This window comes from Cinclus cinclus, chromosome 24, assembly GCF_963662255.1.
Source record: "Cinclus cinclus chromosome 24, bCinCin1.1, whole genome shotgun sequence".
Classification (NCBI taxonomy): domain Eukaryota; kingdom Metazoa; phylum Chordata; class Aves; order Passeriformes; family Cinclidae; genus Cinclus; species Cinclus cinclus.
The window spans coordinates 3,669,722-3,693,026 of record NC_085069.1 but is presented as its reverse complement, the minus strand read 5'-3'; the positions used below and the strand labels follow the sequence as shown (position 1 = coordinate 3,693,026).

Genomic DNA, 23,305 nt, shown 5'->3' with positions numbered 1-23,305 from the left:
GAAAGCTGGTCACTCCTGCAGAGGAGGGAAAAGGCAGAGAGCTCTGCTGTTGATGCTGTGACAGCAGCAGGGCCTCCTCAGAGAAGGTAACATGCACTGGAGCACTTCAGAAGGACCTTTGAAGCTCCTGGGGCTCTGTCACTGATCACAAAGGGGTGAGCCTGCAGTTCAGCAGCTGGCTCAAGCACCACTGAAACTCTTGATGGCAAATGCTGTTCTTTCCATAGGTTGTATTTCTTTGGAGTTTTTATTCCTTTGGTGAGATGTAGTCATTTCTTTGCAATCAGGTGAGGGGATTGATGCTGATCCCTTCCTGGAGCACGTCCTTGGTCATCCAGAGCTTTGCCCGCTGCTCCTGAGAGGGACGATGGCCACAACAGGGAACAATTCCTGTGAGTACCAGCTTCACTGGCAGCTTTGGACTTTGTGACTCCCCACAGACAGCTGACATGACTGGTGCTCAGATCCCAGAATGATGTGCTCACAAGCTAGAGTGAAGTCTGGGATGTTTGCTGAGAATAGCCAGACTGCCCCAGGTTGTTTAGTCCCAGGAAAACACCTTTTGTCACTGTGAAGAAGACTTTGAAACATCATTGCTCATAGGGAGGTCTGACAGGTCCTTGAGTTGCCTTTTGTGCTCAGTACTTGCTTGTTTTCAAGAAGTTCCAGTCAGTTAGAATCAGGGAAAGCTTGACCTGATAATCCAGTCTAGAGCTCTGGTGAGAAGGCAAGGTACCCTGAGGCCCAGAAATCAGAGCTGGGGCTTGTTGGACTCTTGGCAAAGTAAGCAGGGGAACAGACTTTTCCAAATCAGGAAATTTCAATGGCAGTGCTAGGCTTCCCCTGATAGTGAGTTGAAGGTTTGAGCTGGTTGTCCTGACTGCTTGTGTAGAAAACTCAAAGTTTAAATATGCTTTCTTTCCTCGCCTCATCTCTTTCCAAATGGAATTTCTCTGCAGTCATCGCCGAGGGAATAGCTCCTCCAAAAAGGATCCTCTTCCCACCAGAGAAGATTTGCATGGTCTGGCAGCAGAGACAGAGTGCTGGAGCAGGCCTCTTCAATGTGGGCAACACGTGCTTCCTCAACGCTGTCCTGCAGTGCCTGACCTACACCCCCCCACTGGCCAACTACCTGCTGTCCCAAGAGCACAGCCAGGCCTGTGAGTGCTTTTAGGAGCATCTCCTGAAAATCTCTTCATCAAGTCCCAGATTCCCAGAATGTAAAATTTGTTTTCAGACAACAGCAGCCCTTTGTCAGCCCCATGAGTCTGTACTCTTTGAACACTGGAGCCTAGAACCCACTTGTCCTAGCCTGCTGCCTTACCCTTAATGAAAACACCTCTTTCTCCCTGGCAGTCTTTATTCCTGCAAGTTAAACCCTCTGTGCTTATTGCACAGAAAGCTGTTGGTTTACCATCCCTCTCTGAAGATTTTCTGCACACTAAAATGCCCTGGGACCATTGGGACATTGGGAGGAGTGGAGTATTGGACTGGAGTGGCAGTGCAAGAGGAGGAGTATCCCACTGCTGTGGATGTTTTGCTAACCTAAGGACCTTCCCTGTGTCCCTCTTCAGGTCACCAGCAGGGTTTCTGCATGATGTGCATCATGGAAGCACACGTGAACAAGGTCCTGCGTTCCCCTGTCAGTGCCATCCTGCCTTTGGCTGTCCTCAAGGTTTTCAAACGTAAGTCGTACCAGGTGCTTGAACAGGTTTCCTTCCCTCCTTCTATGAGAGAACTGAAACCTTCTTTCTTAGGCATAGGAGAACATTTGGAGCCCGGCAGGGAGGAAGATGCCCATGACTTCTTGTGCTGTACTGTCAATGCCATGCAGACAGCTTGTCTGAGTGAAAGCAGCGAGTAAGCACAAGCAAATCACCCTCACAAAGTTCTGAGCCCTTTGCACTGCTTGGTGTGCTCCCATCAAGGGAAACCTAAACCCTGGGCTTTCAGGCCAAGCAAAACTCTTGCCGGAGATAATGCTCTGTCTTCCCACTTGTTTCCAGCTTGGACCTCTCATCTCAATCCACTACCATTGTCTCTCAAATCTTTGGAGGCTTTCTGAGATCCAGAGGTATGTTTCCTCAACTCTTACTCTCTTTGACATTGCCTGTGTCCTTCTGTCTGCCTGTGCCTGACAGTTGGTCTGCTGGGACAGGTACAATGTGTAAATGGGCAGTGTCAGTCAGCTTCCCATTGCTGAGCATTTGGATTTTTCCTTCCAGTCACCTGTGTCAGCTGCAAAGCCGTTTCTGACTCCTACGAGGCCTTCCTGGATATCCCTTTGGATATCAGAGTAAGAAGCTTTTGCAGTTGTGCTTCAAGACATGCCAAGGCCCTTGCAGCTTTCCAGAGTCAGCACATTTGTCTTAAAAATGTGTGCTGTGAGCACAAGAGATCTTGGTGGTGGGTGGGAAGGGGAATGGATGGTGTCCTCCTGCAGAGGCCATGGCACTGGTCTCTCTGTAGGTGCTGTCTTTAAGCTGGTCGAGCAGCATTATCCTCTCTGCACCCTCAATATATCCTCATCCTCCTTTGCTTTGCCCTCCCCTAACACTTGTCTGGCTCCCAGGCCGATGGGTTGGGTTGTTTGCACCACTGATGCCCCTGCATAGTGTCATGAGTTGATGTGAGTGGTGTGGTGGTACGGGGAGGGAGCTCTTGATGGCTCCGGGAGCCTCTGGGACACAGGGAGATGTTCAGCATCCCACTCTCTTTCTGTCTCCTTCTGGACAGCTTCATGGTGGGTCTCTCCAGCATCAGCTGCAGGGGTTTGCTTGTCAGCTCGTGGGAGTTGTTTGGGTGAGGCAATTTCCTGCAGCTCAGTGTGCTCATTTGTCACTCTTGCAGACAGCCTCGACCCTCACTGCAGCTCTGGAGGACTTTGTGAGACCCGAGCACCTGGATGGTGAAAACTGCTACAAATGTAACACGTAAGATGATTACTAAGCACATATTACCAGGAGATCCTGTGTGAGGGAGTTGCATGTCATTGAGCAGAAGTCATCGCCTCATGGAGCTTTGCTGCACACAGAGGAGATGCAGCTTCTTTAAAATAGAGCAGGGAATAGCCTTAGAATAGCAAAAGCTGTGTGAGACAGGACAGGTTGCCTGGCCACCCTGGGGGAGGATTGGGTGCATTTCAGCACTGGGTTCTGTGCTTGGTTTCAAGGTGTAAGAAGAATGTTGCTGCCTTCAAGAAGTTCACAGTCCATTGCGCACCCAAGGTTCTCACGGTGTGTCTAAAAAGGTTTGACTGTTTCACCGGTAGGAAGATCAGCAAGGTTTGTACACAGCCGGTGTGCAGCTTTCTCTTCCTGGAGCAGATTTCCCTGAGCTTGTCCCATGGCACTGGTCTTGGGTTCGTCATGTTCCCTTCTGGGGAGAGAATTCCCTTGGGAAGACAGGCAAGCGCTCTTCTCCAGCAGAGCTGCTTTGGCCAAGAACAGTTTCCTGCCACTCAAAGCATTACACCTTTGTGATGGTGTGCTTTATGGAAAACCAGCTGCTTGTGAGCCCCAAAGATGTATTTACACACCTCTGGCCCCTGGATGTGGCAGGCTATTCTGTGTCATAGGTCAGGGTCACTTCTGAGCCCTGCTGGTGTCTGTGCAGGTTGTGAAGTACCCCGAGTACCTGGATCTTCGCCCGTACATGTCCCAGGCAGAGGGAGAACCCCTCCGTTACTCCTTGTATGCTGTCCTGGTGCACAGTGGGGTCAGCTGTCATACAGGACACTATTTCTGCTACACAAAGGTAGTCAGCAATGTCCTTCCTTCCTTTTTTCTTTCCTTGCCAATGGGGAAAATGTGTGTGGGGAAGACAACTTTGCTGTCGGTGTTACTGACAGCCAAGGTTTTGGGGCAGGAGATGTCTTGAGGGGCTGGACTGGATTTGTTTTGACATACTCTTTGTTAGGTAGATTTCTGCCTGTGTTTTTGGTGAGAAACCATGCAGAGATCTTTGTCCTTTTTTTTTCCACAGGCCAGCAATGGGCTGTGGTACCTGATGGATGATGAGTCTGTGGAGCTTCGTTGCCTTGACACAGCTCTCAGGCAGCAAGCCTACCTGCTGTTTTATGCCAGGTAATAAGCAACATTCAGATGCGTTCAGAAGATGTGTCCTTTTCCCTGTCTATTGGTTTGCTTCTCATAGTGCAGAGAATGCAGAGATTTCTCACCAAAGGCAATTACTACCAGCTTCATTCAGTGCTGTGGAACCTGTGCTGCCCCAAGTCTGTCCTTCAGGCTGCTGCCCTGATGTAGCCTGCTACTTACCTGCTCTGTGATGCTAGACTTTTGTAGAAAAGAGTGAGGGAACTTAAAGGGACCTGCCAGGAAAGATGGGGAGGGAGCCTTTATCAGGAAGGGCTGGACAGGATGAAGGGTATCGGTTTTCAGCTGACCCATTATGGCAGGTTTCCATGAGATATTAGGAAGAAATGCTTGAGTGGAAGGGTGGTGAGAGCATGGAACAGGCTGCCCAAAGAAGCAGTGGGTGCCCCATCCTTGGAGGTTTTCAAGGCCAGGGTGGACAGGGCTTGCAGAGGCCTTGTCTATTGTGAGGTATTCCTGTCCATGACAGCGGGGTGGCACAAAATGAGCATTAAGATCACTTCCAACCCAAGCAAGCGTGTGAATTTTGTGCAATTCACATGAGGGTCTAGAAGGTATAAAGATGAGGTTTATCTGAGACAGGAGTAGACTTGGTGAGAAGACTCTAGCTAAAATTTCCTTAGTGGACTTGGTTAAATCTTCTCTCTGTCATACAAACCTCTCCAAGGAAATGAGCGAATCCCAGAGAGGGCTGCAAAAACAGCCCCAAACGGAGATCTTTCTTTTCTTTTCTCCAGGTGTTCGGATCTGAAAATTGGAGAAAGGGCTTCTTCCTCACTGGCACCACCGTATGCCCCTTCCTTCCTTCCTCAGTGGGCAGCCAGCAGCGAGCAGGTGGCTCCTGTTGGCCCACAGGGCTTGCCTGGCAGCACGAAGGTAACTCTGGGGAGGAGGGTCAGTGCACTAGAGGAGCAGTGGATCTCTTTCTAGCATCTGAGCATTTGTCCTCTTCCCCCTCTCAACATGCAGCACTCTTCACAGCCACAGTGCTGCCTCTTCTCCAAGCACCCCGGCTGCCTCCATCCCATTTGTGCCCCTTTGGCCCTTTGGCCTTGGCAGCCCTCCAGAAGAGCCTTTAGGAGGCTCAGAAATGTCCCCTCCCAGAACTCCTGGGGGTTCCCTACTGACTCTGGTCCTTTCAGGAGAGAAGGGCAGGAACTCTCCACAGCTCTCTTTGCAGGACATGGCCCTGGGCATGGAAGGCACTGGCAGGGAGCAGGACCGGAGCAGATCCCCGCTGTCGGGCAGGGATGGCCACAGCTGCTCTGGGGTCAGCACGGACTGGGACCACACAGCAGGGAGGAGAACGGGCCCTCCGAGTTGTAGCACCACTGCCAGGGATGGTGAAGCTTCAGGACCTTCCAACAGGAGCTTGCAGTGTGCTCCTGGCCCCGGGGTTGCTCAGGAGCAGGTCCTGCTGAGGCGGAGGGACATGAGCAGATCCGTGCAGGGCAGCTACAACCTCTGCAGCCCCTCTGTGCAGCACACAGACTACGAGCCCTCAGCGAGGAAGAGGAGGAGGCTGACAACACATTCCCCGTGTTGTGATCAAACCCCTGTGGATAGAGCAGCTCCAGGGCCCCCCAGCTCCCGCTTGAAGCAGGCTCCCAAGCTCAGGGCTGCTCGGAGGCAAACCCGAGCGAGGTGCAGAGAGCAGAGGAGATCCCCACGGCGGGGCTCTGACCTGCACGGCCGCTTTGTGCAGTGCACAGACGACCAGCACCCCTCTCTGAGCAAGAGGAAGAGGAGGAGAACAAGTTCTTCCCGTTGTGACAGAGCCCCAGGGGATTGCGCAACTTCAGGGCCCTCCAACACCAGCTTCAAGCAGGCTCCTGTGCTCAGGGCTGCTCAGGAGCAATCCCGAGCGAGGCTGAGGGAGCGGAGGAGATCCCCAGAGCTGGGCTATGATCTCCACAGCCGGTTTGTGCAGCACGCAGCCCAGCGCCCTTCGGCGAGGAAGAGGAGGGTGCCCATGGCCTAGAGGGGCACGTCTGAGAAGAGCTCCGGGCACTCTGGGAGTGCTGCAGTCAGATTTTGGCCCTGGCTGAAACAGAAGGGAAGATTAGCACTGAGATTTTTATCACAGGTGTCCTTTTTTTCTTCTCAAAGATGAAGAAACAGTTGGTTTATATGGTGGATGATGCTTGTGAATAGAGTAATAGGCTTTAATTAGAATTCTTCATTCCACAGTGTAGATAGATTTTGCTGCTAATATAGGTCAGTAGTTGAAATCAATATTGTAGCAATTTTTTAATTAAAGCTAGAAAAATAAATGTTAAGTACAGACTGATATTACCCTTGCCAATGTCTCTTTTTCTCAGTCTCGAGGTGAAATCTTGCTGGGTGTCCCCACTCAAAGGAGGAATCTCCAGGCACATTCTGAGAAGGGGAAGGGGGGTTAGACGTCTGTCCTGTTGAAGAGTGGGGCTTTTCCAGAGTGAAGTGATGGACTGTGAGTGTCACAGTGCTCAGGGAGCTGTGCCAGCTGGGGCAGGATGCTCTGCCTGAGCAGGGATACAGCAGCTCCAGCTGTGTCCTGTCTACACCTTAGCAGGAATGGCTTGAGCAAGGAGGGCCTCCTGTTTGTAGTGTTAAAGAATGCTGAGACCAGCTTGACCAGACTATCATGTCACCACTGTCACTGAAAACATCAGGATAAATTAAGCTCTCTAATGCTACTTTTAGTGTCAGGAAGCACACATTCCTTTCTTAGAGTGCCCTTCTGGGCAACTCCTCCCACTTTATATTCCAGGCATGATGCTGTGTGGTGTGGATGTCCCTCTGGGCAGTTCAGGTCACCTGTCCCAGCTGTGCTCTCTGCCAGTTTCTTTTGTGAGCCTCCTCACAGGCAGAGCAGAAGATGAGAAAACAAAATGTCCCTGACTCAGGACAAACGTGACTTAGCAAAACCCCAAACTTCAGCGTATTATCAACACCATTCTCATTGCAAATCCAGAACACAGCACTGTAAGAGCTACCGAAATAAAGAAATTAACTCTACCCTGTCTGAAATGAGAACAGTGGCATTCCAGCACAATTGCTGAATTACCTTTGTTAGTTCCCTCTTTATCTCTGGGTTCTGCACAGTGTCCATGGGGTTCAGAAATTCTACATTCCTTGAGTCCATATTCAGCCATAAAATGTCTCTTCCAGGTCTGAGACCATTGATGCATATCAAGGTTAATTACAGTTGTTTTAGCAAAACGTAAAGCTTCAGGGCTTTTCCCAAGCTGTGTTCCCACTAGAGCAGCTTATGACAAACCTTGCTAAATGTTGGCTACAGTGGCATATGACAGAGTGGAAAATTACACGGCTCATGATTAATTAAAAGAAGTAATTAGAAAACTGAATTAAAAGAATGAATTAGAAAAGGTATTTGTAAAGTTCTATCATTTCCAACACCATGAGGACATGCAAACAGAGAATCCCTGATCTGAGGGCAGGAGCAGCAAGGATGTCCAGGCGTTCACATGGAAGTGAGAGTCAGACGGGTCACATGGGAGAAACCAAAGTGGTGCTAGTACCTTCTTCAGCAGCAAAGCCCATTTTGTTGAATAGACCTGCCAAAACCTAATGTAAAAATGTATCAGAGGCAGCCAGTCAGGTTATGCTATAGAAGGGCAGTCCCACTTTTGCATGACAAGGATTTCTAGCATACCTCCCTAAGGTGTGTGAATATCCCTCCCTTGAGCAGGGAAAGCCCTGAAGGTCACTTCTCATGGCTGAGCAAAATAGGTTTGCTCATGGTTGTTGGATGAGTGACATCAATCTCTACGTAATTGTTTTGCCTGATTTCATAGAATTGCTTCTCTGTTGCTTCCAAGATAGTGCACTATACTGTAACACTAGTAGTTAGTTAGGGTGTGTTACTATGCTAGTTCCACTATGCTAGTTATGTTAGTAAGGCTGCCGATGCAATGTGACAAATACTTGTGATCAAGTTATTTTGCTTAATGATTGCAATCAATTTAAATGAATTCTTAATTTTATTTATATCAATAGATTTGGTTTGCCGTCTTTAATCCCACGGGGCACAGTTGTATACAGGCTCAATTACACCTCTGTAACCCTTTGCATAGAAACTGTTGAAGAGTCTGGGGCTGGGCTAGGACCCAGCTGCATGCAGACCTCTCTCTGAGGAGTTTAGAAAACAAAAGTGTCCTTCCTGTACCTGCTGACTTGACAGGAGGGCTTCTGTAGCAAACTTTGTCTGGAGTGGGTCTGTTCTCCACTGACTGATAACTTTTGCAAGGAGCAGGGAGTTGGACTGGATGAGCATTATGGGTCCCTTCCCACGTGAGATATTCGATGATCTGATGATTCTATTACATGGTGGAAGGGGAAAGGGATTTTCTTTTTGCCACCATGGAAGTTGGGAGAAGTATTAGCAAAAACACTGGTAAAGGGAGGGCTGCAGGGAGCAGTATCACCTTCCATCACTAAATTGGACTAGGATTTCATAAAATTAAATGAAGACCAACAGCCATGCCTGGCCTTGCTTATTGAGCCTTCTCCCAAGCACAATGGGAATATCTGCTGGTAGAGGATAACATTGAGTGAGTTGGTCTGTGCTGTGAAAGATGGTCTGACTGCTTGGTGGGCACATCTGTCAAATAAATCTTAGCCAAAGAAATAATTGGAATGCTAAATCCTTGTTTGCTGCAGCAGATGTGGCAAAGAAAGTGGGTGATTTTTGGTTGGTTGGTTGGATGGGGATTATTGTTGTTGCTGGTGTTCTTTTAATCTTTCTGATTAATGACAAACCTTAGGAAGAAGGAGTAGGGGAACCTAGATGTTAATTTGTGGGCAAGAATGATCTTTTTGGTGCAACTTTCTCCCAAAATATATGTGAGGACTGGATCAATACACACTCCTTTGTCTTGGGTTCCTCTACGGCAGAGTCACTGATGGTGTGACCCAGAAAGGAAATATGGGTACAGACACCCAAATGGTTGAAAGTGGGCATGTTTCAGCAGGCTGTAGTACACAGTAGCAGAAGCAGGGGAAGTATCTGGCAGCAGAGGATCATAAAGCCAAGGAGGATTAGCCGTGCCTTAGCAAAACCTATAGCCTGCATACTTCTTCATGATACCCTAAAAAGGGTCCTTCAAATCTGCGAGCGATGAGGTATGCCAGGAAATAGATCAAGGTAAACTAATTTTTAGTTGTAATGATCTGGACATCAACAGGGAAATAAAAATCAAGATTGGCAATGAGTGAATCTTTTGTCCCTTATCCCCAAGTGAATGTGGGCTGCATCTTTGTTTCACCTTCAAATTTTGCTGAGAAAGCATAAGTATGGTAAGCCTGTGTGGCAACTCTGTCATTAATCTGGCTGCATTATGAAGTAATAGTAATTACTGCAAAGTAAAACCAGATCTTGATATTTGTGTGGGATATCTGGGTTTATATAGAAATCATTTGCAAGTTCTGTAAAACTAGAGGTGGCTGTGAATCAGCTCATACACGTGCATCATATTTATCCAACCTCTTAACAACTATTCCTTATTGCTCCAATCAGCACTAGCCAGTCTCAGTGGACTTTATATAGATGTAGTATAAAGAGCTGTGGACAAACCTCTCTTCTGCTTCACTGCAGAGTGCTCAGAGTTGAAAGCTTTCCTGGAGACCTCAACATTTAGGGTGTTTTTCCTATCCTCTCTCTTCTTCTACCACACTCCACAACAGGAGAAACTACCTTTGTTATATTCAAATGTTGCAACTGATGATTTTTGAGACTTGAACTGATGAGTCCATGAAAAGATCTCTGCCACAACAATTTTTCTTTTTCTACAGAGTAAAAGTGGTAGCTGAGCGTTTGAAGAGAGTGGTGAATATACAGCCTTTGAAGGCAATGCTATGAAAGAAGAATCCGTCAAAAATAGACAGAAACAAAACGCATAAGACTGCCTCATTTTCTTTAGAAGCTTTTATAATCTTTTCAGAAGATCTTCTCAAAATCTGAGTAGTATCTAAATTCCAGTCCTCTTTCTGTCTGTTCAAGCAGGCAGTTGTATTCTGACTGCAGATTTGCCCGGCTGTTTGCAGCTTCATCGGCTGCTGGACACTAAAACGAGGAGAGCTCTGCAAGGCACCAGACAAGGATGATCCTTGGGAACCTCAGTGGATTGAGTGAATTCAGACTCCTGGGTTTTTCTGGAACCTCTCCTTTACACCCTTTGCTCTTTGTAGTTTTATTATCTCTTCATATTCTCACCTTGATGGCGAACACAGTGATAGCTTTGATAACAAACAGTGATAATCGCCTTCACACCCCGATGTATTTCTTCCTCATTCAGCTGTCCTGTTGGGATATCTGCTATTTGTCAGTCATTATCCCAAGTATTCTCGAGAACCTGATGGTGGGAACAGTGAGTATTTCCAAGACCAGATGTGCAATGCAGATGTTTTCCTTCCTTTTCTTTGGAGTTGCTGAGTGTTTTCTCTTGGCCGCCATGTCCCTTGATGGTTATTTTGCAGTTTGCTCCCCCTTGCATTACACAATGATCATGAGCAGCAGGGTCTGCAGAAGCCTGGTTGTTGGAGCTTACATCTGTGGAACTGCTGAGGGCTTAGTTCACACCCTCATCACCTTCAGCTCACCCTTGTGTGGTTGTGCCATTGACCACTTCTTCTGTGAGATTCAGCCTCTCCTGGACGTGCTCTGTGGCAACACTCTCCCAAGTGAAATCCAGGTCATTGTGGTGGCTGTCTTTGCTATTCTGAGTCCTTTCTCACTGGTCATTTATTCCTATATTGGTATCGTTTCCACATTTCTTCACATGGCATCAGCTGAGAGCCAGGAGAAGGCCTTTTCCACTTGCTCCTCACAGCTCCTGGTTGTGACTGTTTTTTATGGCGCTGCAGGCTCCATGTACCTGCGGCCAAAATACAGCTACTGTGCATCTGTGGATAAATTCGTCTCCCTTTCTTATTCTCTGGTGACTCCTTTATTGAATCCCATCATTTGCAGTTTGAGGAATAAGGAGGTGAAAGGAGCCCTGAAGGAAAAAATGGAGCAAACCTAAGTTAGTGTGGAAATGAAATAGAAGATTTGGGTTGTTCCAGGTGTTTGTGGTGGAATTTTTCACTCTAAATTCTTGTTCAGGAAAATCAATTTCCTGATCTACTTCAGCTATTGGGGAGGAAGGAGGGAGAAGAGTGGAGATTTTTAGCTCTAAGAGGGAGTGTTAGAAGCTATGTTAACATTTAGGAAGGGAATTTCTTCCACATACTTAAGAAATTCTTCAATAAACTTATTTTTTTCCTTTTCTTTTCCTTGCTATTTTTCAAAAGCTTGAAAATTGTGCTTTACATACTTCTGAATTTTTGAACCAAAGAGTAATATTCAAGAGCCTGACTTTACTGAAAGAACTGAAAAGAATTAGTTTTCACCTGTTTGCATTTATTTCCTGAAAATGTTTAGTAAATCTGTTTGGGGAAAGGAGAGGACATAGTTCAGGCAATAATGTGGAGCCCAAGAAATTACTGAGGACTGATTTTTAATTCTGAGATTGTTACTGGGGCAAAAAAAAAAAAAAAAAAAAAAAAAAAAGAGGTGTGCAAAATTGCATTCCTGCCCCACTGCCTCAAAGACATTTCTTCAATTTTAGAGTCATTGTTTTAAACATGTTAGACCAAGTGTAGGCCTTTGAAGTACTTAACCACTGTAATCTTCTGCAACTATTAATACAAATCTTTATATTAAATGCTCAAAGTGTAAATGATATTGGAAAGATAAGGACATGCATTACTCCTTAAATTAATCCTTCATTCCTGGAAATAACTGTATATATAAATATCATGAAAGTACATGTCCTGGTTTGAAAGACAGCTGTTTGCTAAGGAAAGCAGAAGCTTCCCTTTGGACTGAAAAATGTGATCCTTCCTTCCTTCCTTCCTTCCTTCCTTCCTTCCTTCCTTCCTTCCTTCCTTCCTTCCTTCCTTCCTTCCTTCCTTCCTTCCATCCTTCCTTTCTTCCTTCCGATTATTAGGATTTTGAAATTAAGGGAGCTCTCAGGCAAAGATATGGGGGTAGGAATAACATTTCTTTACTAGTGTAACTAACAAGACAAACAAGAACAACAGTAGCTATGGAATTAGCCACAAACAGACCAGTAACTCAGTCCCAGTGTTTTTTGGCTGCAGGCACCTTTTCCCTGAGCTGCAGTTCCCGGTGCTGGGGGCGGGCAGGTCCCGCAGAGCTGCAGGAGGGCTGGGGGTGATGGCAGAGCTGTCCCAGGGAGAGACAGAGAGAGATGGAGAGAGCTCTCCGCTCACGGTGTGGGTCCTGGGGCTCAGCAGAGTGCTGGAAGGTGGCAGGTTCCAGCGAGAAGGCAGCAGGGCAGGGTCCCACAGCAGTGAGGATGGCTCCCGGCGATGGCATGGCAGGAATGCAACACAGGCGGCGATCGTCCTTCTCGTCCCAACTCCAAGGGGGAAATGGGACCCAGGCCCAGCCTTCCGCTTCCTCTTCTGCATGTTTCAATCTCGCGGGGTTTCCCTCTTCTCTCTCTCCTCCCCCTTGTCACCAGGGCCCAGTCAACAGGTATCTTAGCATGACAATGGGGAAAATTCCACAGAGGGAAAAGGGAAAGAAACAACCCCCAACAGTACAGGGTTCTTAATTGGATGTCATATGAATTTTTATCTTGAGAGTTTGTAAATCCACAAAAAAATTATAAGGTATAATATTCTTTGCAGAAGCTTGACATCTTTGATTTTAATCACATCTTATTTTGGACCAAAAAATTTATTATAACAGAAAATGCTGTCTCATACTTTTAATTTTTTAAATTTCAAATGCATTACAAAAAGAATGCATTGTTTTTTGTCATATTGCTTTATTGGCATTAAAGTTTCTCCCCTAGTCATATATGCTAGACTCCTTACAGCAGCATTCCTAGAGAATTGCACAACTGTGTGTATTATGAAAGAAGTGATGAAGAGGGGAAACCCAAGTAAAAAAAGCAGTGCGGATAAGAAAAGTGTAATTCTTTAAAAAAAAAAAAACAACATAAAACGAAAAACCACCCAACCAAACAAAAAAACAAAGGTAAAATATGGTTCACTTAAATGAAAGTAGGTATTAAAAACCTGGGAAGTTTCAGTCTGGTAAACCACCAGGTCCAATTCTTTCTTGATTGATTATGCAAAATTTGTGAGTTCTCAAGTTTGTGGACAGCACTAAATCAGAGGGAGTAGACTATGTGCCAAAGGGCCCCCATGTTTTAATGAATCCAGAGGAAGGCTGGATGAGTTCCTTGAACAGAGAGCCCAGCTCTAGGTGTCCAAACCAGGTGGGATTCAGCTGCCTCTTCATGGCTTGATTTTGGGGGAGCTGCATCCATGGATTCACACTTGCCCATCTTAAGTGTCTGGAATCTGAGCCTGAAGGATGGTTTCTATCAAAATGGAAATTAGCACTTCTAGGGCACGGATCTTGTGCTTCAGAAGGAGTCTTTGCAGATGAGTGCTGTCCTCATGGCCTGGAATAGCAGGCATGCAGAAGAACTTACAGGACTGAGTCCCCTCCAGGGGAAGCTGCGTGTTCCTGGTCTCTGCTGGGGAAGAAAGGCTGGTGGTACCTTGGACAGGATGAGAAAGCAGAGAGTCAATGATAAAAACAAAAATCAACCTCTCCTTCACTTCCTTTCTGACTGAAACTGTAAAACAAAGCTCAGAGAACTCACATTTGTGGGATCAGTATGGTGACGAGGATTTGCAAATCTCAGCTGTTTCAAGAGAGGTGTTTAGCCCTCAAGTTACCTGAAGATCTATGAACCCTGAGGCTCTGTGAATGATTTCATTTGCCCAAGACTACTTGCACCGAACAAAATGAGTCTGCTTTACAACACAGCTTGGTCTCAGCTGATGCTAGAAATCTGACTGTGCAGTTGCCTCTTGAAGCAAGGTGCTCACTTTGAGAGAAAGTGTACAGGTGAAAAACTTGTCCTAATTCCTCCAATTGGAACAGATCTTCAGTATTGTTCCAGAAAACTCTGAATTACCCCACCTGATCTGATTTCAGGCTCCAGAGCACTGAATGGGAAAGCCTTACTGTGACAGACAGGAGAGCCAGGGGAGAATCAAACCAACCATGGTGCAGAATAAACACAACTAAATCCAGTGCAGAGTTCCAGCTCTGTGCCAGGATCCTTGTGCTGGTCTGGAGCACAGAGGTGCGGGACGGAAACATGAAAACACACGCTTGGGCTCACAGGAATATCCAGAGACAATTAATCATCCTTTCAGAATTTCACGGAAGAGGTTAAAAGTGTCCACACCTTGCTTATTTTCATCTTTTGAATGGAAAAGGGGATTTTGAATTTAGCTTTCTGTAAATGCTTACATTGTATCTGCATAAGTACAGCTGGAAGAAACCTGACTCAGTCTGGCAATAGAAGTATATGCTACTTGGGAATAATTGTCATAGGTTAAACACCCAGCAGATTGCACCAGTGATTCCTGCTGTCACTAGAATAGCCAGCCCGTGTAATTTTGTGATTCTTATGCCCTTGGTGCTCCAGAAAGATTTTAACTGTAGATTGGCAGGAAATTGGAAAGAAGCCAAAATAAAATAAAACACAAAAACAAAAAGGCAGAAAAGACTGTAGTTCTTAAATCTGAGTAAGTCTTTTGTTTTGCACTGCAGGTCTGGACATAATACGGTGAAAAATTATTTTTTCTAGATAGAAAGTTTTACATCTAGGTATTTCTAGTACATACTACATCTTTACAAGGGATATGCTAGACACTGAGCTCTCATTTTAAAATAGTGCAGTAAACCATGCTAAATTCTCCAAACCAATAATTGCCATTTCAGATTTTGTCTGAATCAGGTTTTATTCTTTCCCCAGCCAGTGCCCTCTCTGCTCTTTGTCTTTCTTTCCATCTTCCTCTGTCCTTTCTGTCTGTCTGTCTAACTAGCTCTTTTTTGACATCACTTCCTTGCATTCCTTGGGCTTTCTCCTCTGTCTCCCACTGCTGCAGCTCTCCTTTCTCAGCGGAAGGTCCCAATGCTTTTGTCTGCCTCAGGCTCTGCAGCCACCCAGCCCGGGGGTGTTCACACCCTGCTTTGTGCCAGCCTTCTCAAGCCCCTCGGTACGGTTCTGTTTGCCAGCACTGCCGTGCCCTGCTCCTCAGCACCTCCCAGCCGGGCCCCTGTGTCCGCCTGAGCCCGGCACTCAGCTGCGCTTCTCCAGCCCTCGGCAGCTCCCGCCTCCCTGCTCCCCCTCTCTGCTGTGCTCACACCCGGCAGAGCAGCACAGATCCGCCCCGTGCCCCAGCCCTGGCTCGGGGCCCGCCAGGAGCCTCCACCCTGCTCCTCACCTGCACCAGGTGTGCTGTCACCTGAGCAATGGCCAAACAACCGGGAGCCTGCAGCAGCCACTCATTCCCTGACACTGCAGCTGATGCCTCCATGGGCTTCCTAAAAGCACAGGCCACACAAAGCCAAGGGAATCAAAAGCAGATATATCTACTGAATAAATAAATTCCATACATCAGTATCAATATCAATATCAATATCAATATCAATATCAATATCAATATCAATATCAATATTTATTGAAGGGCCTTCAGGAACATTTCAGGCAGACAAAGCCTCCCAGGGGCTACACTCCAAAATGGACCGTGGGTCACGGGTTCTCATCCTTTTCTAAGTTTGGTCCATTTGCCTATTGGAGGTTCATCTTCCAATGACAGCTTCGGGAATTGAAGTCATTTACCTTCAGTTTGTTCACCCCCAACTCACTTTTGTTTCCATTTCCTGGGGCCTGGGGCAGTGAGGGGTCCTTGATTGCCAGGCCTGGGCAGGAATTGCTGTGTCTGAGCAGAATGGGGAAGCAGCAGCTCACACTGTGCATGGAGTTTGGAGTCACACGCATAAGAATGGCAGGATTGCAAATCTACGAAAAATACAAAAGCTACAATCCTGGGGCATCAGGGGTGAATAGCAACCAGCTGCCTCTTTGGAGCCCGAGGAACAGCAACTGCCTGCCGCAAGGCCCAGAAGCTTGTTGGTCAAATGCAGCAGGAACAAAAGTGCCTCCAGCCATCCTGAGTGGGAATGTGGCTAAAGCTGTGTCGGATCCAAGGCAGCCTGGAGGAAGGAGTGAATGTGAAGCTGCTGAAGAGCTGCCCAGGAGAGGCTGGGGCCCTGGCAGCCAAGGCTCACCCAGTGCAGCCTCTGGGGGTCCCTTTGGTGGGGCCAGCCCAGGGTCAGCCTGTGGGTGCACCTTGGGGGCACACCAAACTCACTGGAAAGGACCCTCTGAGAGCTTGGGTGCCTTGCACAGGAGTCTCACAGGCACAGGCCAGTGGAAGAACAGAGTGCAGTGGAACAGAAATGCCCGGCAGCCTGAGGGCCAGACACAAGTGTGACCTGGCTTGTGACAGCTCTGGGCAGGGCTCTGCTCACTGGGCTCTGTGCTCTGGGGAAGGAGTTCACTGATCCTTCACTCAGGGGAGGCCCTGCCAGCCAGTGAACCCCTGTGCATCAGAGGACAGGGGGAGTCCCAGTGACTGCCACCTGGGAGAGGAGCCATGTGGTTCCAGGGCCCAGGAGCCATGTGCTTCTGTGACCTCAAGGGGATCCATCCCTGTGTGCCCCCATGTCACTGAGGGGCAGCGATGTGGCACCTCTCCAGTGATTGTGACTCACCTGCCCAGGGCTCAGTATCCTGAGAGCAGGCTAACGTGTCAGCAGGTCTTCAGGATAGCTCAGCTTAGTCCTGTGCTACGCACCTCTCTGCCTTTCAAGCAGATTTATTCTTTACTGTCCCCTTCAGCTTTTGTCCTCTCACAGGTAATTATGATTTGACTCTTGGGATAGATCATAGAGGAAGGAGAGAAAAGTCTAGGCTGCTTATACCTTCCTAGCTGAAGGCTGAGCTGTTGCCCCTTCGTAGGCTGTCCACATACAGGCTAGGCTAGAGTTCCTCTTTGCTGATTCTCTTTTCTTTACTATAGCCTAGGATAGGTAAGTAAGGGGTGAGTGCAGTCTGAGGGGCTGGGCTGAGCCCAGAGTGGCAAAAAGCCCACCTTGGATACTGCAGGAAGGAGTGGGACAGAAGGAGAGCAGCAAAGGCTGTAGTTAAGTTAGTGGCTGAAAGCTGGTCACTCCTGCAGAGGAGGGAAAAGCCAGAGAGCTCTGCTGTTGATGCTGTGACAGCAGCAGGGCCTCCTCAGAGAAGGTAACATGCACTGGAGCACTTCAGAAGGACCTTTGAAGCTCCTGGGGCTCTGTCACTGATCACAAAGGGGTGAGCCTGCAGTTCAGCAGCTGGCACAAGCACCACTGAAACTCTTGATGGCAAATGCTGTTCTTTCCATAGGTTGTATTTCTTTGGAGTTTTTATTCCTTTGGTGAGATGTAGTCATTTCTTTGCAATCAGGTGAGGGGATTGATGCTGATCCCTTCCTGGAGCACGTCCTTGGTCATCCAGAGCTTTGCCCGCTGCTCCTGAGAGGGACGATGGCCACAACAGGGAACAATTCCTGTGAGTACCAGCTTCACTGGCAGCTTTGGACTTTGTGACTCCCCACAGACAGCTGACATGACTGGTGCTCAGATCCCAGAATGATGTGCTCACAAGCTAGAGTGAAGTCTGGGATGTTTGCTGAGAATAGCCAGACTGACCCAGGTTGTTTAGTCCCAGGAAAACACCTTTTGTCACTGTGAAGGAGACTTTGAAACATCATTGCTCATAGGGAGGTCTGACAGGTCCTTGAGTTGCCTTTTGTGCTCAGTACTTGCTTGTTTTCAAGAAGTTCCAGTCAGTTAGAATCAGGGAAAGCTTGACCTGATAATCCAGTCTAGAGCTCTGGTGAGAAGGCAAGGTACCCTGAGGCCCAGAAATCAGAGCTGGGGCTTGTTGGACTCTTGGCAAAGTAAGCAGGGGAACAGACTTTTCCAAATCAGGAAATTTCAATGGCAGTGCTAGGCTTCCCCTGATAGTGAGTTGAAGGTTTGAGCTGGTTGTCCTGACTGCTTGTGTAGAAAGCTCAAAGTTTAAATATGCTTTCTTTCCTCGCCTCATCTCTTTCCAAATGGAATTTCTCTGCAGTCATCGCCGAGGGAATAGCTCCTCCAAAAAGGATCCTCTTCCCACCAGAGAAGATTTGCATGGTCTGGCAGCAGAGACAGAGTGCTGGAGCAGGGCTCTTCAATGTGGGCAACACGTGCTTCCTCAACGCTGTCCTGCAGTGCCTGACCTACACCCCCCCACTGGCCAACTACCTGCTGTCCCAAGAGCACAGCCAGGCCTGTGAGTGCTTTTAGGAGCATCTCCTGAAAATCTCTTCATCAAGTCCCAGATTCCCAGAATGTAAAATTTGTTTTCAGACAACAGCAGCCCTTTGTCAGCCCCATGAGTCTGTACTCTTTGAACACTGGAGCCTAGAACCCACTTGTCCTAGCCTGCTGCCTTACCCTTAATGAAAACACCTCTTTCTCCCTGGCAGTCTTTATTCCTGCAAGTTAAACCCTCTGTGCTTATTGCGCAGAAATCTGTTGGTTTGCCATCCCTCTCTGAAGATTTTCTGCACACTAAAATGCCCTGGGACCATTGGGACATTGGGAGGAGTGGAGTATTGGACTGGAGTGGCAGTGCAAGAGGAGGAGTATCCCATTGCTGTGGATGTTTTGCTAACCTAAGGACCTTCCCTGTGTCCCTCTTCAGGTCACCAGCAGGGTTTCTGCATGATGTGCATCATGGAAGCACACGTGAACAAGGTCCTGCGTTCCCCTGTCAGTGCCATCCTGCCTTTGGCTGTCCTCAAGGTTTTCAAACGTAAGTCGTACCAGGTGCTTGAACAGGTTTCCTTCCCTCCTTCTATGAGAGAACTGAAACCTTCTTTCTTAGGCATAGGAGAACATTTGGAGCCCGGCAGGGAGGAAGATGCCCATGACTTCTTGTGCTGTACTGTCAATGCCATGCAGACAGCTTGTCTGAGTGAAAGCAGCGAGTAAGCACAAGCAAATCACCCTCACAAAGTTCTGAGCCCTTTGCACTGCTTGGTGTGCTCCCATCAAGGGAAACCTAAACCCTGGGCTTTCAGGCCAAGCAAAACTCTTGCCGGAGATAATGCTCTGTCTTCCCACTTGTTTCCAGCTTGGACCTCTCATCTCAATCCACTACCATTGTCTCTCAAATCTTTGGAGGCTTTCTGAGATCCAGAGGTATGTTTCCTCAACTCTTACTCTCTTTGACATTGCCTGTGTCCTTCTGTCTGCCTGTGCCTGACAGTTGGTCTGCTGGGACAGGTACAATGTGTAAATGGGCAGTGTCAGTCAGCTTCCCATTGCTGAGCATTTGGATTTTTCCTTCCAGTCACCTGCGTCAGCTGCAAAGCCGTTTCTGACTCCTACGAGGCCTTCCTGGATATCCCTTTGGATATCAGAGTAAGAAGCTTTTGCAGTTGTGCTTCAAGACATGCCAAGGCCCTTGCAGCTTTCCAGAGTCAGCACATTTGTCTTAAAAATGTGTGCTGTGAGCACAAGAGATCTTGGTGGTGGGTGGGAAGGGGAATGGATGGTGTCCTCCTGCAGAGGCCATGGCACTGGTCTCTCTGTAGGTGCTGTCTTTAAGCTGGTCGAGCAGCATTATCCTCTCTGCACCCTCAATATATCCTCATCCTCCTTTGCTTTGCCCTCCCCTAACACTTGTCTGGCTCCCAGGCCGATGGGTTGGGTTGTTTGCACCACTGATGCCCCTGCATAGTGTCATGAGTTGATGTGAGTGGTGTGGTGGTACGGGGAGGGAGCTCTTGATGGCTCCGGGAGCCTCTGGGACACAGGGAGATGTTCAGCATCCCACTCTCTTTCTGTCTCCTTCTGGACAGCTTCATGGTGGGTCTCTTCAGCATCAGCTGCAGGGGTTTGCTTGTCAGCTCGTGGGAGTTGTTTGGGTGAGGCAATTTCCTGCAGCTCAGTGTGCTCATTTGTCACTCTTGCAGACAGCCTCGACCCTCACTGCAGCTCTGGAGGACTTTGTGAGACCCGAGCACCTGGATGGTGAAAACTGCTACAAATGTAACACGTAAGATGATTACTAAGCACATATTACCAGGAGATCCTGTGTGAGGGAGTTGCATGTCATTGAGCAGAAGTCATCTTCTCATGGAGCTTTGCTGCACACAGAGGAGATGCAGCTCCTTTAAAATAGAGCAGGGAATAGCCTTAGAATAGCAAAAGCTGTGTGAGACAGGACAGGTTGCCTGGCCACCCTGGGGGAGGATTGGGTGCATTTCAGCACTGGGTTCTGTGCTTGGTTTCAAGGTGTAAGAAGAATGTTGCTGCCTTCAAGAAGTTCACAGTCCATTGCGCACCCAAGGTTCTCACGGTGTGTCTAAAAAGGTTTGACTGTTTCACCGGTAGGAAGATCAGCAAGGTTTGTACACAGCCGGTGTGCAGCTTTCTCTTCCTGGAGCAGATTTCCCTGAGCTTGTCCCAAGGCACTGGTCTTGGGTTCGTCATGTTCCCTTCTGGGGAGAGAATTCCCTTGGGAAGACAGGCAAGCGCTCTTCTCCAGCACAGCTGCTTTGGCCAAGAACAGTTTCCTGCCACTCAAAGCATTACACCTTTGTGATGGTGTGCTTTATGGAAAACCAGCTGCTTGTGAGCCCCAAAGATGTATTTACACACCTCTGGCCCCTGGATGTGGCAGGCTATTCTGTGTCATAAGTCAGGGTCACTTCTGAGCCCTGCTGGTGTCTGTGCAGGTTGTGAAGTACCCCGAGTACCTGGATCTTCGCCCGTACATGTCCCAGGCAGAGGGAGAACCCCTCCGTTACTCCTTGTATGCTGTCCTGGTGCACAGTGGGGTCAGCTGTCATACAGGACACTATTTCTGCTACACAAAGGTAGTCAGCAATGTCCTTCATTCCTTCCTTCCTTCCTTCATTCCTTCCTTCCTGCCTTCCTTCCTTCCTTGCCAATGGGGAAAATGTGTGTGGGGAAGAGAAACTTTACTGTCGGTGTTACTGACAGCCAAGGTTTTGGGGCAGGAGATGTCTTGAGGGGCTGGACTGGATTTGTTTTGACATACTCTTTGTTAGGTAGTTTTCTGCCTGTGTTTTTGGTGAGAAACCATGCAGAGATCCTTGTCCTTTTTTTTTCACAGGCCAGCAATGGGCTGTGGTACCTGATGGATGATGAGTCTGTGGAGCTTCGTTGCCTTGACACAGCTCTCAGGCAGCAAGCCTACCTACTGTTTTATGCCAGGTAATAAGCAGCATTCAGATACGTTCAGAAGATGTGTCCTTTTCCCTGTTTATTGGTTTGCTTCTTATAGTGCAGAGAATGCAGAGATTTCTCACCAAAGGCAATTACTACCAGCTTCATTCAGTGCTGTGGAACCTGTGCTGCCCCAAGTCTGTGCTTCAGGCTGCTGCCCTGATGTAGCCTGCTACTTGCCTGCTCTGTGATGCTAGACTTTTGTAGAAAAGAGTGAGGGAACTTAAAGGGACCTGCCAGGAAAGATGGGGAGGGAGCCTTTATCAGGCAGGGTTGGACAGGATGAAGGGTATCAGTTTTCAGCTGACCCATTATGGCAGGTTTCCATGAGATATTAGGAAGAAATGCTTGAGTGGAAGGCTGGTGAGAGCATGGAACAGGCTGCCCAAAGAAGCTGTGGGTGCCCCATCCTTGGAGGTTTTCAAGGCCAGGGTGGACAGGGCTTGCAGAGGCCTTGTCTATTGTGAGGTGTTCCTGTCCATGACAGCGGGGTGGCACAAAATGAGCATTAAGATCCCTTCCAACCCAAGCAAGCGTGTGAATTTGTGCAATACACATGAGGGTCTAGAAGGTATAAAGATGAGGTTTATCTGAGACAGGAGTAGACTTGGTGGGAAGACTCTAGCTAAAATTTCCATTAGTGGCCTTGGTTAAATCTTCTCTCTGTCATAGAAACCTCTCCAAGGAAATGAGCGAATCCCAGAGAGGGCTGCAAAACAGCCCCAAACTGAGATCATTCTTTTCTTTTCTCCAGGTGTTCTGATCTGAAAAGTGGAGAAAGGGCTTCTTCCTCACTGGCACCACCGTATGCCCCTTCCTTCCTTCCTCAGTGGGAAGCTTCAGGACCTTCCAACAGGAGCTTGCAGTGTGCTTCTGGCCCCGGGGTTGCTCAGGAGCAGGTCCTGCTGAGGCGGAGGGACATGAGCAGATCCGTGCAGGGCAGCTACAACCTCTGCAGCCCCTCTGTGCAGCACACAGACTACGAGCCCTCAGCGAGGAAGAGGAGGAGGCTGACAACACATTCCCCGTGTTGTGATCAAACCCCTGTGGATAGAGCAACTCCAGGGCCCCCCAGCTCCCACTTGAAGCAGGCTCCCAAGCTCAGGGCTGCTCGGAGGCAAACCCGAGCGAGGTGCAGAGAGCAGAGGAGATCCCCACGGCGGGGCTCTGACCTGCACGGCCGCTTTGTGCAGTGCACAGACGACCAGCAGCCCTCTGTGAGCAAGAGGAAGAGGAGGAGAACAAGTTCTTCCCGTTGTGACAGAGCCCCAGGGGATAATGCAACTTCAGGGCTCTCCAACACCAGCTTCAAGCAGGCTCCTGTGCTCAGGGCTGCTCAGGAGCAATCCTAAGCGAGGCTGAGGGAGCGGATGAGATCCCCAGAGCTGGGCTATGATCTCCACAGCCGGTTTGTGCAGCACGCAGCCCAGCGCCCTTCGGCGAGGAAGAGGAGGGTGCCCACGGCATAGAGGTGCACGTCTGAGAAGAGCTCGGGGCACTCTGGGAGTGCTGCAGTCAGATTTTGGCCCTGGCTGAAGCAGAAGGGAAGATGAGCACTGAGGTTTTTATCACAGGTGTCTTTGTTTTCTTCTCAAAGATGAAGAAACAGTTGGTTTATATGGGCGATGATGCTTGTGAATAGAGTAATAGGCTTTAATTAGAATTCTTCATTCCACAGTGTAGATAGTTTTTGCTGCTAATATAGGTCAGTAGTTGAAAGCAATATTGATGCAATTTTTTAATTAAAGCTAGAAAAATAAATGTTAAGTACAGACTGATATTACCCTTGCCAATGTCTCTTTTTCTCAGTCTCAAGGTGAAATCTTGCTGGGTGTCCCCACTCAAAGGAGGAATCTCCAGCCACATTCTGAGAAGGGGAGGGGGGGTTAGACGTCTGTCCTGTTGAAGAGTGGGGCTTTTCCAGAGTGAAGTGATGGACTGTGAGTGTCAC

At 48.2% G+C, this 23,305-nt stretch overlaps 1 protein-coding gene across 1 annotated transcript; it reads left to right on the top strand.

Moving 5' to 3' along the window:
• The first annotated feature begins 9,045 nt into the window (after positions 1-9,045).
• LOC134053471 (olfactory receptor 2G6-like) lies at positions 9,046-22,996 on the top strand. The gene is made up of 4 exons (XM_062508484.1): positions 9,046-9,049; positions 10,308-10,432; positions 10,928-11,113; positions 22,952-22,996. Exons 1-4 carry the CDS (start codon positions 9,046-9,048, stop codon positions 22,994-22,996), a joined length of 360 nt encoding a protein of 119 aa, XP_062364468.1.
• Positions 22,997-23,305: the final 309 nt, after the last annotated feature.

What these genes read in the sequence shown, in the direction of transcription:
- LOC134053471 (XM_062508484.1), top strand. An exon ending in AGCTGTCCTGTTGGGATATC is followed by an intron (nt 10,433 to 10,927) that starts TGCTATTTGTCA and finishes CAGGAGAAGGCC; the next exon opens with TTTTCCACTTGCTCCTCACA. An exon ending in GGAATAAGGAGGTGAAAGGA is followed by an intron (nt 11,114 to 22,951) that starts GCCCTGAAGGAA and finishes TTCTTCTCAAAG; the next exon opens with ATGAAGAAACAGTTGGTTTA.